This window comes from Lepisosteus oculatus, chromosome 13 (genome assembly GCF_040954835.1).
Source record: "Lepisosteus oculatus isolate fLepOcu1 chromosome 13, fLepOcu1.hap2, whole genome shotgun sequence".
NCBI classification, from domain to species: domain Eukaryota; kingdom Metazoa; phylum Chordata; class Actinopteri; order Semionotiformes; family Lepisosteidae; genus Lepisosteus; species Lepisosteus oculatus.
This window is the reverse complement of record NC_090708.1, coordinates 19,012,069-19,027,874: the sequence shown is the minus strand read 5'-3', so window position 1 is coordinate 19,027,874 and position 15,806 is coordinate 19,012,069. Positions and strand designations below refer to the sequence as shown.

At 45.2% G+C, this 15,806-nt stretch overlaps 3 protein-coding genes across 7 annotated transcripts; 2 read left to right on the top strand and 1 right to left on the bottom strand.

Annotated features, from left to right (window-relative positions):
- The first annotated feature begins 15 nt into the window (after window positions 1–15).
- On the top strand, window positions 16–3,707 carry gpank1 (G patch domain and ankyrin repeats 1). Of its 3 annotated transcripts, XM_069197586.1 has the most exons (4): window positions 22–96; window positions 263–386; window positions 827–1,488; window positions 2,404–3,707. In XM_069197586.1, the coding sequence occupies exons 3-4, from the start codon at window positions 899–901 to the stop codon at window positions 2,846–2,848; spliced, it is 1,035 nt and encodes a 344-aa protein (XP_069053687.1). In that variant the 5' UTR covers window positions 22–96; window positions 263–386; window positions 827–898; the 3' UTR covers window positions 2,849–3,707. The 3 variants fall into 3 exon arrangements, with proteins under 3 accessions (XP_006638009.2, XP_069053686.1, XP_069053687.1); XM_006637946.3 differs by having other exon boundaries at window positions 16–386; window positions 847–1,488; XM_069197585.1 differs by having other exon boundaries at window positions 16–386.
- A 189-nt stretch (window positions 3,708–3,896) lies between these two features.
- Window positions 3,897–7,102, bottom strand: plaat1 (phospholipase A and acyltransferase 1). 3 transcript variants are annotated; one of them, XM_015361543.2, is made up of 5 exons: window positions 6,777–7,097; window positions 5,740–5,798; window positions 4,816–4,954; window positions 4,442–4,710; window positions 3,897–4,299 (listed from the first exon to the last, which is right to left on the bottom strand). In XM_015361543.2, exons 2-5 carry the CDS (start codon window positions 5,740–5,742, stop codon window positions 4,198–4,200), a joined length of 513 nt encoding a protein of 170 aa, XP_015217029.1. In that variant the 5' UTR covers window positions 5,743–5,798; window positions 6,777–7,097; the 3' UTR covers window positions 3,897–4,197. The 3 variants fall into 3 exon arrangements, with proteins under 3 accessions (XP_015217029.1, XP_006637927.1, XP_069053762.1); XM_006637864.3 differs by lacking the exon at window positions 5,740–5,798 and having other exon boundaries at window positions 6,777–7,102; XM_069197661.1 differs by lacking the exons at window positions 5,740–5,798; window positions 6,777–7,097 and adding an exon at window positions 5,278–5,373.
- Window positions 7,103–8,917: 1,815 nt separating this feature from the next.
- On the top strand, window positions 8,918–13,135 carry polr2h (RNA polymerase II, I and III subunit H). The gene is made up of 6 exons (XM_069197633.1): window positions 8,918–9,100; window positions 10,690–10,769; window positions 10,987–11,070; window positions 11,384–11,477; window positions 11,929–12,012; window positions 12,774–13,135. The coding sequence occupies exons 2-6, from the start codon at window positions 10,697–10,699 to the stop codon at window positions 12,889–12,891; spliced, it is 453 nt and encodes a 150-aa protein (XP_069053734.1). The 5' UTR covers window positions 8,918–9,100; window positions 10,690–10,696; the 3' UTR covers window positions 12,892–13,135.
- The last annotated feature ends 2,671 nt before the right edge of the window (window positions 13,136–15,806 follow it).

Genomic DNA, 15,806 nt, shown 5'->3' with positions numbered 1-15,806 from the left:
ATGACGTCTCGGACGCGAGTGCTTTAGCGGGTATTCCAATATGGCGGCGTTGTGTAGTTGGTAAGGTAGTACAGAAAGCCCCTTTCAGATAAAAAAGTACGTAAAGCCTTTTTTACTCATGTTATTAGAAATTTCAGATATTTCTTTTCGTATCAAGTCATTCATATCCCTCTGACTGAGTGTTATGGGTTGAAGTATCTCCGTGTCTAAACTGCTCCAAGATTTTGTGTGTTGTAAACATTGTGAGTGGTGTTTTTGCAAGGCTGTGATCTGCGAGAAACAACCTGGGTTGAAGACAAATATCGTGGAAAGGCGTCTCTTTGATTCACTGAATACATTCGTAACTAGTATCGCGAAGTTGTCGACTTGGCAGATACGACGGAAAGGTATGACCACTGTCTTTGGCTCTCTCAAATTGACCTCTAGAACTTGCATGATGGCGATGATACAAAAATGTCAGAATATTAAAACTACTACAGAATAATTTACTTAAAAGAATATTGAAATAAAGACTCAGTCAATGTCCTTGTTTTGAACATGAACAATTGGTGTGCACGCTGACATACAGTACGTATCACGTGTACACGTACATAAGTATAAAAAAACTACTGATATTTGTACAGGTTTGTAACCTGACTAGTTCCATTTTTACAGCAAAATAAAAACGTCTATAAAATCAAATCATCCAAACTGGATTCGGGGGATTCTGACTTGTAGGTGTGGAGTCTGCGGGTCCTCTTACTGAGCAGGATGGAAATTAGCAAATACTGTATAAGCGACTTATTGAGTGCTTTGTCTGCTGCTAAAATATGTATTCTTTTTTAAGGGTTGTTTTTTCCTTGGAAGGAGGAAATCTCTGGAGGACTCTCTGAGACTGAATGGAGGGCCCTGCAGGGCGATGAACGGGCTGATCTCTTTCACCCGAGCCCAGGAGGAGGGAGTGGGCTGGCTGGGGGTCAGGGAGGGTTCTGGGGGGGCGGGGAGCCAAAAAGAGGGGGCGCTGAGCGGAGCGGAGGCCCGACTTTTCTACGAGAGTCTTCTGGAAAGTGGCGAAAGAGAGAGCGGAGACGAGAGCAGGAGGGGCGCCCAGAAGGAGAGGCGTCAGGACAGAGGGAGAGAGGGGCGCAGGCTGCCCCCTCGCGCCGCAGCAGCCCCGGCGGCTTTCCGGACGTCGGAGAGGGACGGACACCGGCTGCTGAAGTGCGCGCAAGACGGGGACCTGCCTGGCCTGCAGGAGCTGCTGGAGAAGCGCGGCTGTGACGTCAACTTCCAGGACAGCTACTACTGGACCGCCATCATGTGTGCCGCCTACGCCGGACAGCGGGGCTCAGTGCGGTACCTCCTCCAGCAGGGGGCAGCCTGGGTGGGCGTCGTGGACACGCAGGGCCGTGATGCCAAGGACTTGGCGGAAGAGGCTGGGCATGGCGAGGTGGTGAGGGAGCTGGAAGAGTACCGGGCACAGCCAGAGCCTCCGGCACACCCACAGAGGTCTGTACCTCAGATGCAATAACACACTTACTCAGCATTGTTGCCTGACAGAGCTGGGGCAGTTCCCAGGGTGCTGTCTGTGTGGTCTGTATGTTCTCCCCATGTTCACCTGGGTTTCCTCCGGGTGCTCTGGTCTCCTCCCACAGTCCAAAGACATAATTAAACGGCTTGTGGGAAAAATCAGCTCTGGCCTGGTGTGAGTGTGTGAGCCCTGCGATGGACAGGCGCCCCGTCCAGCCAGGGTGTACCCTGCCTTGTGGCTGTTGCGTGCTGGGATAGGCTCCGGCTCCCCGCAACCCTGAATTGGATGAAGTGGTTTAGAAAAAGAATGGATGGTCATTAAATGCTTTGGCATTAAAGGCTCTGCCAAAGGAATAGATGTAAATGTAGCCCGTGTGGAATTCATGTTTTTAGCCATTCTGCCTTTGCTCATAAAATCTTAAAGTGCTCTTAATACTCCACATAGCAGCCATGTTTCCTCTTCAATCCCACACTCCCGTGCAGGGAGGTAAACGAGAGATCAGAAGGCTCTGATAGAGGAGTTCTCTTGTGGAAGCTTTCATTTGTAAAAACTAAGGCAACAGCTTTCTTAACAGGAGACTTTTTGAAGATGGGTTTGATGTTCATTTTCACTTTGTCCACAGCCTAGCATTTAGACAGGCTGTTTGTCCAGATATTTGGGTTTGTTGATGTTTACTTTCCTCTGTCTCCACATAGACACCAGACTATTTTTACCTCTTGGTTGTTTTTTTTAAGACAACATTAAAAATACGTGTGTGATTTTACTCACATTTTTTCCCTGGAAGTTTTATTAAACATCTCTGGACACACCCCCGGGATCCCGCGTTTGGGTTGTTTAGAGCAGATGTGAGAAGAGAGACGCGGCTGATTGGTGATCTCTGTGCTTCCCTGCAGCCCGCCAGCCTCGGAGCCGCTGTGGTGCGCGGTGTGTCAGAGCCAGTACCACGAGGGGGAGGAGACGCACTGCAGCTCCACCCTGCACCAGTTCAGCCTGCGCCGACCCCCCCCCACCCCTCACTACTGCCTGCCCCCCAGCAGCGTGGGCTTCCGGCTCATGGTGCGCGAGGGCTGGGACCCCAGGTCGGGGCTGGGGCCGCAGGGCGTGGGGCGCAAAGATCCCATCAGCACGGTGCTGAAGAGAGATCACGGCGGGCTGGGCTACGGCCCGGCGCCAACGCCTAGGGTCACGCACTTCAGGCCACACGACAAGCAAGCCGTGCAGAGGCCCCCTGCCGCTCGCGTGGAGAGAGGAGCCACGCTGACGCGGAGGGCACAGAGGAGACGAGAGGAGAGGGAGAGGGCCTGGGAGCGCAACCTGCGCACGTACATCAGTCTTTGAGCTCGCGGCAGCCCCGGCGCTCCACAGTGTCTGCCTACAGAGCTCTGAGAACAGTGGACAGTAACGTCAGCTCTGCTGCACAGGCTCTGAGGTCCCATGCCTTTCCACTGTCTGTATCAAATAAGAATTAAGAATTGAATCTGGCTATTTTAATATTGTTTTGAATTTAGACTTACCGTTTTTCCCAACATAAGAAAGGTTACAAATGAGAGGCGGCCTTTCAGCCCCTCAAACTCCTTTAATTGGAGTTTAAAGGAGCCATATCACCCTGCAACTCACAGGTGTGTTATGAGCGTTCTGGCGCACTATGGCTGCCGTCGCATCATCCAGGTGGATGCTGCACATTGGTGGTGGTGGAGGGGAGTCCCCATTACCTGTAAAGTGCTTTGAGTGGAGTGTCCAGAAAAGCGCTATATAAGTGTAAGCAATAATTAATTAATTATTATTATTATAATTGCAAACAATTAAGTGGTCCTGGGATCTCATCCTGCCATTTGGTTTTTGGAAGAAGACAGAATACTGCCTGCAACAGCATAACTAGGCATCTTTTTCCAGACTTTTGCAGCCTTTCACTTAAAGTAGAGCCTTGTGTTCTCAGATTTAAAAACACTTTCCCATTGTTAGAGTGCTTGTGTTCTCTGCTTTGTGTTTCTTTGTTGATACTGGAAAAGCCCACAGGATTGAATTGTCAAAATTGTTGTGGATTTCAAGCCCTGTACAAGACAACAGATCAGTCACAGTTAGACTAGTGAGATTGCCCAGAGAGCCACTCTAAATCTTACGTTTACAGGATTTTAAGATACTACCTTTTCATTCATGCCAAAAATGTTGCACATTAAATATTTTTAACTCTTTATAATATGCTGCACTTGGCTGATTAATTTCAATTTCTGATCTATCCTGACCTCTGTTTTACATGATTGTCATTCAGTAGTAAGAGTATTTTTTTAAATAAAGGACTAGAAAAACACTTACTATGTGGGGAAAATGAGAAAGAGATGCATTGAGTCTTAAAGACGTAAGGCTGGAAACATAAGTGGGAGAGATATTTCATTGATTTTGTTTCCTTTTTATTGCAAAAAAAAACAACAACCAAGGTGATTCTATATACAATTATTTTTTAAAAAACATTTAATGGTTTTAAAAATTAGATAAGCAGTGCCACTGTAAAAATGTTCAGCTCTACCAACCTGCTCAGCTGCACAGCTCTGGAGGACAGGGATCCTGAGAACTGAGCACTGTCGCTTTTACACTTCACAGCAGCTCCTGTTCCCAATGCCTTCTGGGAATTTTTCCAGGGCCTTGGCCATAGGGGATTCTGGAGCCTCAGGCTGCACAGGACCTGTGGCTCAGAAGGGCCTCTGACGGGAGCGACTGTGAACCATTCCCAGCATGGAGAAGGCACTGGCAGCTGCCGTCACGAAACTGATAGCACCGATTGCACGGGACGCCTGAGGGCAAGGGGGAGAGAGAGAGTTAAAAGGAGGAGGGCAAAGATATGAAGAGTGAAGGTGGGTTTTAGGTGGGGAGAGGTGGTGGTTGATGGTAACTGGAAGCATGGCATAACTAAAGCCGTGAGAGGACCGGGCTCACCTGGTCCGACACACCCTCCCCATACCGCAGCAGGGTCACAAAGTGCTCACAGTTGTTGCCCAGCAGATCATATGACACCTCCTGGCCAATGAGGAACTGTGCACGGTCGATGATATCACAGATGGGGAGGGGTGTGTACTTGTCGTCATATTTGTTGTTAATACGGTAGGAGTCCCCGCCCACGACCTCCTTCAGCAGCTGCATTCGCACCACTGCCTTCCTGCTGAACACGGACTTTGCGCTGGAGAGAGCTGCTGCCGGGCTGTCATCTGTCAGCAGAGGCATTGTAATCAGAACTGTGTCGGCACTGTAGCATTTGCTGGGCTTGCAGTGGAAACATGCACCAACACTTCACAATCAGCCCTGGTACTCACCCACAGGTGTGAGGTTGATGATATAACCGTCACCCAGGTACAGTGCCCAGTGCTGATAGGCTGGCCTGAAGATCTCAATCAGGTCACCAGGCTGTGGGGTTGGGGAACTCTCTTCAGGGAAAGAATCATTAGATGCCATCTGCAAAGAGTGGGTTTATAGGTCACACAGAGACAGACCGTCGGACAGAGAAATACAGTCTGATACCTTACGTCTTGACTATGTCTGTAACATAGCTTATTCCTTGGTCCCATTCTGACCCGGATCTGCTGTGCTGCTTTTGTCTCCTAGTTTAAATCTTCAAAGTTGTTTTCAAGTTGTCTTATTTCCTAACAAATGACTTGGCTATTGTATTGATGGCAGCTTATGCACCCAGGACTTCCCTTGTCTTCCTCACGGGATGAAGGAGACCAAGAGCCTCCTAGTTAGGTGAGCCCAGGAAAAACACCAGGGAGTGTTCGTACCATAGTGGAAGTACAGTCTTCTTTCTTCTCTTGCGCTGCCCAGGATAAATATAACCCTACACTGACATGCTTGTGCTGCATTCCTCACCCACTGCCTAGGTCTTAAAGGGACCAGTGAGGCCTGGGCTAGAGAACAGACTATGTAGTGCATGCAGCACAAAACAAGGCAGTTTGTAGCAGGCACAGTCCAGAAACCATAGGAATGGTTGAGTACTTGGCAGATTCACTTCAGCACAAGGAAGCATGGAGCAGTATTTGTCAGATTCACACAAGCACATGAGGAAGGCATAGTACATGCACGTAAAACATGGAACTAAAAAATATAGTAACCTTACATCAGCACAAGCACAGTATATAAAAGTGTCTGTCTGTCTGTCCGTCTATCCGTCTGTCCTGAAACCACAAAACGCCTTCACAAGGATATTAGTGTTTAAAAAATTGGAGGCTGGCTGTCAGACTCACCATAAATATTGTTCTGTCTCTCCAGTCATATAAAGGTCTTCTTAGTCCTGCACATCAGTCTGCAAGAGTAGAAGCAACCTGGTTTTAGCCCTGTACAATCGGTGGGGTGGGCAGCAGAATGTTAAATTGTGTACACATACTTCTCAGTGTGTCTAATGTGTGCGTGTCTTGTGGTGCAGTGAATCACAGTAGAGGCCAGGATACTCATTACCTCCTAGCACTGGTTGCTGATACACTACAGAGCAGCAGTTTCTAATGCTTCATTTCATGCAGCTCTCAGACCAGCTCGAGTCTTCAAAGCGTCAACTGCTCCTGTTAGGAGTCAACTAGCTAGTTTGACTTTTTCTCTGATTTGGACTGCGCAAACAAGGGAGTAATTGAACTTGATCTTGTGGTCCCACTTGTGCAAGTGCAACTGGACTCCTTTGTGACGGGCTGCTGTGGAGCTGGGCCCAGAACGAAGACTAGCTGTGAGAATGTGACCTTCTCTGAGCCGCTGTTGCGAGAGGGGAGACAGAGCCAGAGAGCACTGGAGAGAGCTCACAATGGCAGCCTTTCTGTGTGTGTGATGTCCTGTAGAACAAACCAGGAATGGTCAATGCGATAAAGACAGAAATGAACAATATAGTCAGCCCTGTGTAGCACAGACTCAATAGCACCTACAGAGAATAGAGAAGCAGACAGAATGTGCCCCTGGCTGCTCTGTTATCCTTGTCACACTTTTTGACACCTAGCTTGCTTGTTTTCCTGATGTCTGAAAGTCACTTTCTAATGGTTCTTGAGATAAAAAAAGGAAGACAATTGCCCGAAATCACCCAAAACCACCCACCCACAAACAGAAAAAGAAACACATCTGACCACAGGGCAAGATATAAAATATGTTTTTTTCTATGACAACGATTCAGGGATAAAGTTTATTTTTTTGTACATGTGGAAAATATCTCTATTGATAGGATTTTACCATTTAAAATGTTAAGGCATAGCGTAACACCGCCACTACCACTACCACTACCACTACTACTACTACTAATACTTACAGATGAACAACCAGCTTTTCTGCCTCCCCATTTCCCAATTCTTGCCGCGATGTGATCCACAGGTCTCTGTAATCACTGAGTCTGCCTACCGATGATGGAAGAAACCGAAACGATTCCAAAAGGAGAGGAAAACGTGGAAAACTCCTCCTTGCCTTCCGTACACTCGATACCAGTGCTTAAATGGCAGGTGCGAGAATGATGTTGTACACGGCGACCTTCCTCAGCGCTACTGCAATCAGCATCACCACCAGAAAATCCGTTCCATCAGTGTTTCGTTTCCAAGGCAACGGAAACAGTTGCCGTAGAAACTGGGTCGACTGTACCCACGCCTGGTGTCCCGAACGCTTATTTAAAACGCGCCCCTGAATCGCTACAGTCCCTGAACCACAGAGCTGATGCTGGAGTCTTCTGGTTTCAGGACAATATACAGACCGATAGACGCCGCTTCTTTTTAACGGACTTCCCTTTGGGGTCGTCACCAAACGAGAGACATTTGCAAACAGGCTCTTCAGCTGTACAGTAGTTTCATAGTTTAGAAAATTAATTATTATAATTATTATTGCTATCTTGCGGTTGTTAAAGATTTGTTAGGTTTGATAGTGGCTACATTTTTTAAAACAAGTTCGTAATTAACAGTGTGAATTTGGATTTACTGTTTTGTACTGTATGTATAGTTATGTAACGGATTGGGGTTCTAGGGCTTGTTCCCTCGCCACTCCCGCCCCAGGTCGTCCTTCTACAGGATGGGCGCGAAACCGGCTCTCCGGCGTTTCTCAACAGGAATATTGCCGGCTGAGTTAAAGAAGACCTTCATAGCCCGGGTGGCCAACATCCCTGTAATGCGCAGAGGCGTATTTGTTACACTTATTTATCCAGGTGGATGCTGCACATTGGTCGTGGTGGAGGGGAGTCCCCCATTACCTGTAAAGCGCTTTGAGTGGAGTGTCCAGAAAAGCGCTATATAAGTGTAAGCAATTATTAATTAAACAGTGTTTTTTAATATTACTAATGCAGTAGTCAAAATAAATTATTAATAATAACAGCAATTTATTTTGTCTGCTGCTTTTTTCCCAGGCTATTAAAATTAACCGCACAAACATTTTACGTGGTGAAATAAATTGAACCTTTGATGCTCACAAATGTGCTCACATTATGTAATGACAACAAATAAATATTGCTTTTTCAAAAGCAATCATCTCAGATTGCATTCACAAACATTCACATCAATCCAGAATATCAAACAATGCTTAGGCACTTCATGGAACTTGGAAATCTTTACAGCTACAATAACAAGATTTTGGTTTAAAACTAAGAACAAAATAAAGGAGTAATAATTATCAAAGTAGTCTAAATTAAATTACTTCCAGATTTTTTACAATCTTGCGTTAAAATAAATCACGTGTCATTAACATTACACATATTTTGTTAGTTTTTTTAATTGCTTTAATTGTCCGGACATAATGTGCAAATAATCAGAGTATCGTACAGTATCGTCTTCAATCACATTTGCTTCACTTCTCGCCTGCCGTACATATACGCATCACCGTCTCCATGGACACGGTGCTCGAATTTTTATTTATTTATGCTTAACAAAAGAACAAAAATTACAATACAAACAAGAGTACATATGTCAATTCAAAACAAGAATATCGTCAGGGGTACATACTACTACATAAAATTCAAGTTATGAAAAAAGATTAAACAAATTAAATACAATTAATGCCAGCACCGCTTTCATATTTTTGCATTTCGAAATAGTCTGCAAATACCCCTTTACTTCCATTTTAAAATACTCAAACACAGGGTATCTCCCAGACCATTTCATTTTATGTATGTGATAACGTGCCAGTATAATAATTAAATTTATTACAAACGAAATTTTATATTGTTTTCACTGGGGCTGAAACTTAACATAATATCTTTTTCAACAAAAGAAATATCAATATTGGTCTCTTTTTTAATATAATTCTGCAACTTAGTCCAGAACATTTTTACCCTGGGACATAACCAAAACAAATGCTGAATAGTTTCAGGGCTATTGTCACAAAAAACACATTTGTCATCTATATTAATTTTAAATCTCGGTACTCGAAATTGAAACATCCGTTCTGTTGGTCCATGATTCCGGAAGTAGTAAGTGTGACGTTCAGACTGAGGGTCAGAGGTTGGAGGTTGAGCATGCTGTGAATCCGCGCGTTGCGATTCTGTACTGATGAATTAGAAGTTTTCGCAGACAAAAAAAACTTGGATTGATTTATTTGTTAGACTGCCAACTGGTGTGAATTAAACAGCTTATTGTGGCTCGTAGCACCGAGGGAGACAGAGTAAGTGCAACTGTTTTCATTGAATCGAGTGAAGTAGTAATTGAGTAGTCTCTATAACTCAATAGTTGTTCATGTTCATTCAATCATGTTATTAACGCGCGTTAAAAGTCTGTACGTAATATCCGATTCGCTTCTCCGATAGCGGTTTGCTCGGAGGACGGACTCTGTATCTAGAATCTGTAGTTTGATCTTGTTTTGCCTTAGTTCCAGGATGCAACTGATATGAGCCACCTTCTCCTCGATCTTGTTAACAGGCTGAAATACTGACAGAAGTGAAACGGTATTCATTTATGTATTTGTGTAAGAACAGGAAGAAAAGATAACGAAAATAGCAGGTCAGCTGGTGGTCATTTTTCTTATACACTAAGATAGGGCTGCACAAGCTGCGACCTTTGCAATTCACTCCAATTACATCCTTTGACACCATCTCCATAATTGTTATATCGTCAATTCAGTACTTAAGCAGTGTGTTGTAGACAAATTGTACAGTGAGGAGGAATTGAAGGGCTGCGCAGTGACCAGCTCTGAATTAAGTGCTTTTGTTTCAAAGGCCTAGGTTAGCCTGTTAGGATTACAGAAATTGTTTAAAAATTAAGTAGTTTAATGCTCACCAATGACTGTGGAACCACTAGTCAGTTGTGAACATTCAGCACTGATAATCTCCCAGTGGTCCTGTCTTCAGAATTCAGCATCCTTGTAGCCCATTCCAAACTTGAGGAAGGTGTGTAAAGAATGTTTTCTAGTACAGTTCTTTCTAAGCCAGGCATCACATGAACCCCTGTGCCCATTTGACTTTTATCCGGGTTCCAGTTGTTTCCCCCTGTTCTGTTCACTGAGCGTTACAGGAAATAGCTGTTGGGATGGATGCATTTTGCATGTGTATAGCAGGGACATTTCCAATGGAACACACTGAATCTGCAAAATTGTTAGGGATAGTACTTTCTAGATTGAATTGCTGTAGACAGTCAGTGTGTTATGCTTCTCTGACATCCAAAAGTCATTAACCCTACTTTGTAATATAACTGTACTTGTAGGCCTAGTTGTTTCTGTATTTTGTTAATACATTACACGGGTCATTCCACATGAAACCAATCAAGAAAGACAATTTAGTTCACCTTTGATTTCAGTTGTATTTTGCATGTATTCGTGTTGGGTGAAATGGTTACAATGGAAGTATTAGGTATGAGTGATGTGCTGTTCACTTTACATAGTCAAGGCTACCTCTGTTATTGGCACAGAAACAGGATTTTGGTGTCATTTTAAAACTCTGCGGTGGGCCTGTTTCATAATGTCTTAAAATGTACAAAAAAGATTGATTCTGTAACTTTTGACCTCACTCTCTAAGTAATCTTGGATTTGTTTCAGTTTTTGGTATACTGTAGCTTGGATTTGTACAGGTTTTGCACACTCATAAGTAGCAGATCTTTATGGTTTGTAAAAAGAGTGTATCTTTGTTGTAAAGCATGTAGTTATGCCCACTGCCTTGTATAGTTTATAGAATGTCACTGTGCCACACGGGGTGGAGAGGATAATATCACTGTGCTGTGCTCTCCAATTTGTACTTTTCTAAATCACCACTGTGTCACCAGGTGGGACATGTCGGGAATCCTGTTTGAGGACATATTCGATGTGAAGGACATTGACCCAGATGGGAAGAAATTTGACAGAGGTGAGAAAGACTGATTGGGGTGAGGTACGGTGTCCCATATGGAGAGTCTGAAAGGCAGATGACGCTAAACTTGCTTCTGTATTTGTGGAGCAGCAGACCTTTGAGGTCTCCTTGGTTAAAAACATCAGCAGATTCAATAAATTAAAAACAGGGCTGGCGTGACTGTGTTTGTTTCTGAAAGAGGCAGTTTTCACAAGTGCTGTTGTCTTCTTCTCAGTGTCTCGATTGCACTGTGAGAGCGAGTCCTTCAAGATGGACCTCATCCTGGACGTCAACATCCAGATCTACCCCGTGGACCTCGGTGAGGCGCACTGACACTCTGACACACTCGGGGAGGGTGGAGCAGCTGTATATCGCAGTACATTGATATTGACTTAGAGAATGAAACAACATTGGGGTGGGAATTGCTTACTTACCCAGGAGAAATGGAGAGAATCAGAAATGTCTCCTTTGGTCTGTAATCTAGTATAAATAAAAAGTAAAGTACAGATGTGATTCAGGGCACAATGGGTGTTCTGTAATTTTGAGGTGGGCATTATCTGTTTAAATCCCCTGTCGTCTGAGCACACCTTTATTTTTTCCTTTTCTCTCATCCCTGCTCTTTCACTCTACAGGCGATAAGTTCAGGCTGGTGATTGCTAGTACTCTCTATGAGGATGGGACACCGGATGATGGCGAGTACAACCCCACAGATGATCGGCCTTCCAGGTAACGGTGCCCCCCGCTGGCTTGGTTGAATACCAAACGCTGTATCAAGTATATCCTCACGACTATTCAATGCTGCTTCAGAATATTCACCCTCATTAAAAATTGTCCTGCTGCTGTTTATCACTTCACACCTTTAAAGGACTAAGCTGTAGTAAGTGCGACTCTTTCAATTAGTATTTTTACTTTTTCTCATCTCTGTCCTGTATAAGGTTTTTTTTTTGCACATGGTAAATGTTTTGGTGTGATTTGTATTGCTATACCCTCTCCTGCTGCCTCTGCTCTGTTTTGCCTGTAAACCTGTTCTTGAAGTGTGTTCAAGCAGGAGGTCTTATACTGTCTAACGCTGTGCTCATGCAGGAGGAATGCCCTCCTCTGTCTAGTGCTTCTCGTACTGTTTCTGAGTGCAGTGCTCTGCCATGGTACTCTGGTACTGATACCCTTGTCCTTGTAGGGCGGACCAGTTTGACTACGTGATGTACGGGAAGGTGTACAAGATCGAGGGCGATGAGACTTCCACTGAGGCTGCCACACGCCTGTGAGTGTCCCAGATCTGCTTCCTCTCCCACTCCCCTCCTTCCCCCCCGCCGTCATTTTCGTTCATCTCCTCTCTCTCACTCCACTCCCCGCCTCCACCCCCTGCATTTCTGAAATAATAATAATAATAATAATCATTGCTTACACTTATATAGCGCTTTTCTGGACACTCCACTCAAAGCGCTTTACAGGTAATGGGGACTCCCCTCCACCACCACCAATGTGCAGCATCCACCTGGATGATGCGACGGCAGCCATAGTGCGCCAGAACGCTCACCTCACATCAGCTATTAGTGGGGAGGAGAGCAGAGTGATGTAGCCAATTCATAGATGGGGATTATTAGGAGGCCATGATTGGTAAAGGCCAATGGAGAAATGTGGCCAGGACGCCGGGGTTACACCCCTACTCTTTTCGAGAAATGCCCTGGGATTTTTTTAATGACCACAGAGGGTCAGGACCTTGGTTTTACGTCTCATCCGAAGGACATCGCCTGTTTACAGTATAGTGTCCCCGTCACTATTCTGGGGCATTAGGACCCACATGGACCGCGGGGTGAGCGCCCCCTGCTGGCCCCACTAACACCTCTTCCAGCAGCAGCCTTAGTTTTTCCCAGGAGGTCTCCCATCCAGGTACTGACCAGGCTCACACCTGCTTAGCTTCAGTGGGTTGCCAGTTGTGAGTTGCAGGGTGATATGGCTGCTGTCTTCACCTTTCTACCTTTCTCCCCTCTCATACGTCTCCCTGCCCCTCTCTCTTCCCAGCTCGGCCTACGTCTCCTATGGCGGTCTGTTGATGCGACTGCAGGGCGATGCCAACAATCTGCACGGATTTGAAGTGGACTCGCGGGTTTACCTGCTTATGAAGAAACTGGCTTTCTGAGGCTCCGACCCCCGAGTGCTCTATCTCTCAGCTGTAGGATCACAGGCAGGGCTCGCTGCCCTTTCCTCTCCCAGAACAACAGACAGATCTAACAAAAGAGAGGACCCAGCCAGTAGCAGTGCAGGGAAAACTGTGTACCATTGGACTGGCTACATGATGTGACTAGGAAATGGATGGTAGAGTTACAGTGCTGATATCTGCTGATATTATGATGTAAATAAAAAATCTTTTTTATGTAAAGGAATTTTTTGTAAGCATCCAGTTTACAGCATGAACAGATTCATTCTGTCGAAGTGATAACGTCACACAATTTGCTGCTATTTTTATCCACACATTACAAGCCGTAATATGGTCACTTTTACTTTGAACTGAAGTTCAGAGTTGTTAATGAGACCAAGCTAAAACTATAAGACAGGTTAATTATGAGCTGCGGTTTAACATGCTGTTTGTGACAACAGCCCGGCACTCTGGGCGCACAGAACAGGCATGCATGAAGGTTACACTGTTGTGAACTCCAAGCGCTGGCCTGACTGTTGGGACAGCTGTGTTCAGTGGCATCAGAAGACAAAGAACAGACCTCATTAATGTGAAGTAACTACCACAAACTGAGCTCCAGTAAAGGAGAAGACAGGAAGTGATATTGGATTCCGTGAGACATTTGGCTACATAAGCAATTAACACACCTTGGATTATAACGTAATCTTTGCAGCCAATAGCAGATGTTGGCTGTGATAAGATAGTCGTAATGTAAAACTTGATGTTAACTTCATTCCTGTATGCAGCAGCAGTCTTCCACTCTTACACCACAAATCCTTCTACTACGAGGCTATTTGATTGATTTTATTGCCCATCCAGACCTCACTGGGGTGTTTTATTTGGTTACCCTCCCCACACACTTCCCCAAAGGGGATCATTCCACTGACAGCACCGGTCGATTTAATCTTGTCATTTACCTGGTCCCACACTCAGTCTGTACTTCAGGCAAACTGTAGACAGGTTCCAGCACCTTCAGAATACAGAATGATCCTCAATGTGTAAATTAAAAGTTTAGTCGCTTATTTATGTCTAATCAGCTCTTAACAGGTGATTGTTTTATGATGAACAGACATAGGTCAGAAGATAGTGCATCGTACACTCCCACGATGAGTGTTTTTCTTTCTTCAAATGGTCCGTGAGCTAGCACTCCTGAATGTGGGGCCAACTAGCTGTGAAATGGGAATTGGTAGAGGGCAGAAATGCGTTATAGATTTATTCAAGTAGAGAGTGATAATCAATTAATATGTGATTAAGGAACTCTGGAGCTAAAATCAGAAGAGACAGGAGTGCCCCCAGGGTCAGACCTGGGTACCACTGATATATCAGCCTTTCCAGATACCAGGTGTAGCCTGTGGTGAGCACTGAATAATAATTAATAATTACTTACTATAATACTATAATTAATTAATAACTTATAGCGCTTTTCAGGTAATGGGAACCCCCCTCCACCACCACCAATGTGCAGCATCCACCTGGATGATGCGATGGCAGCCATAGTGCGCCAGAACACTCACCACACATAATGAAGCCAATTCATAGATGGGGATTTTTTTTTTAGGAGGCCATGATTGGTAAGGGCCAATGGGAAATTTAGCCAGGATGCCAGGGTTACACCCCTACTCTTTTCAAGAAACACCCTGGGATTTTTAATGACCACAGAGAGTCAGGACCTTGGTTTTACATCTCATCCGAAGGACGGCACCTGTTTACAGCATAGTGTCCCCCTCACTATACTGGGGCATTAGGACCCACATGGACTGCGGGGTGAGCGCCCCTTGCTGGCCCCACTAACACCTCTTCCAGCAGCAACCTTAGTTTTTCCAAGGAGGTCTCCCAGCCAGGTACTGACCAGGCTCACACATGCTTAGCTTCAGTGGGCTGCCAGTTGGGAGTTGCAGGGTGATATGGCTGCTGGATGTAATTTTAATTTATTGGGTATACCAGGAAAGACAAACAGAATGATCATCCATATTCATCCATATTTGAAACCAGTGCCTTCTGAACTAGTTTCTTCTGAACTTCTGAATTACAGAAACAACCTGGAAAACATCCTCTGTGCATTTCCTGTGGTTTGGCCAGCAGCCATATCACTGCAACTCCCAACTGGTAACCCACTGAAGCTAAGAGGTGTGAGCCTGTCAGTACCGGGATGGGAGACCTCCTGGGAAAAACTAAGGTTGGTGCTGGAAGAGGTGTTAGTGGGGCCAGCAGGGGGTGCTCACCCCGCAGTCCATGTGGGTCCTAATGCCCCAGTAACGTAACGGTGACAGTATGCTGTAATTTAGGCACTGTCTTTTGGATAAGATTTAAAACTGAGGTCCTGTGATCATTAAAAATCCCAGAGTGTCTCTCGAAAAGAGTAGGGGTGTAACCCTGGCATCCTGGCCAAATTTCCCATTGGCCTTTACCAATCATGGCCTCCTAATAATCCCCATCTATGCATTGGCTTCATCACTCTGTTCTCCCCCCCCGATAGCTGATGTGTGGTGAGCGTTCTGGTGCAGTATGGCTGCTGTCGCATCATCCAGGTAGGGGCTACACATTGGTGATGGAGGGGAGTCCCCATTACCGGTAAAGCGCTTTGAGTGGAGTGTAAGCAATTATTATTTTACCACCTAAAGTCACTGTACTTATCTTTTACCATGACTATGAATGAAAATATCAGCATCGGCCAGAATGTAAAATTGGTGCACTTTTTCAGAAGCTGCAGTCACTGGTTTAAATAATTTCACGTAGTTTGGAGGCTTGCATGTAAAATAAAACTACAACTTCCGTGAACCTGCGAATTTCACGTAGTTTGGAGGCTTGCATGTAAAATAAAACTACAACTTCCGTGAACCTGCGAGAATTGACACATGCGCAAGGAGGCGCGCTTTGGT

Bases quoted from the DNA above. Each gene is read 5' to 3' on its own strand.
- polr2h (XM_069197633.1), top strand. From the start codon at position 10,697: ATGTCGGGAATCCTGTTTGAGGACATATTCGATGTGAAGGACATTGAC. The intron at 11,071-11,383 runs GTGAGGCGCACT...TTCACTCTACAG, and splicing joins GATCTACCCCGTGGACCTCG to GCGATAAGTTCAGGCTGGTG. The intron at 12,013-12,773 runs GTGAGTGTCCCA...CTCTCTTCCCAG, and splicing joins ACTGAGGCTGCCACACGCCT to CTCGGCCTACGTCTCCTATG.
- gpank1 (XM_006637946.3), top strand. From the start codon at position 899: ATGAACGGGCTGATCTCTTTCACCCGAGCCCAGGAGGAGGGAGTGGGC. The intron at 1,489-2,403 runs GTCTGTACCTCA...GCTTCCCTGCAG, and splicing joins CCTCCGGCACACCCACAGAG to CCCGCCAGCCTCGGAGCCGC.
- plaat1 (XM_069197661.1), bottom strand. From the start codon at position 5,358: ATGCAGCACAAGCATGTCAGTGTAGGGTTATATTTATCCTGGGCAGCG. The intron at 4,711-4,815 runs GTGAGTACCAGG...CTCTGCTGACAG, and splicing joins CATCAACCTCACACCTGTGG to ATGACAGCCCGGCAGCAGCT. The intron at 4,300-4,441 runs GTGAGCCCGGTC...CCTTGCCCTCAG, and splicing joins GGGAGGGTGTGTCGGACCAG to GCGTCCCGTGCAATCGGTGC.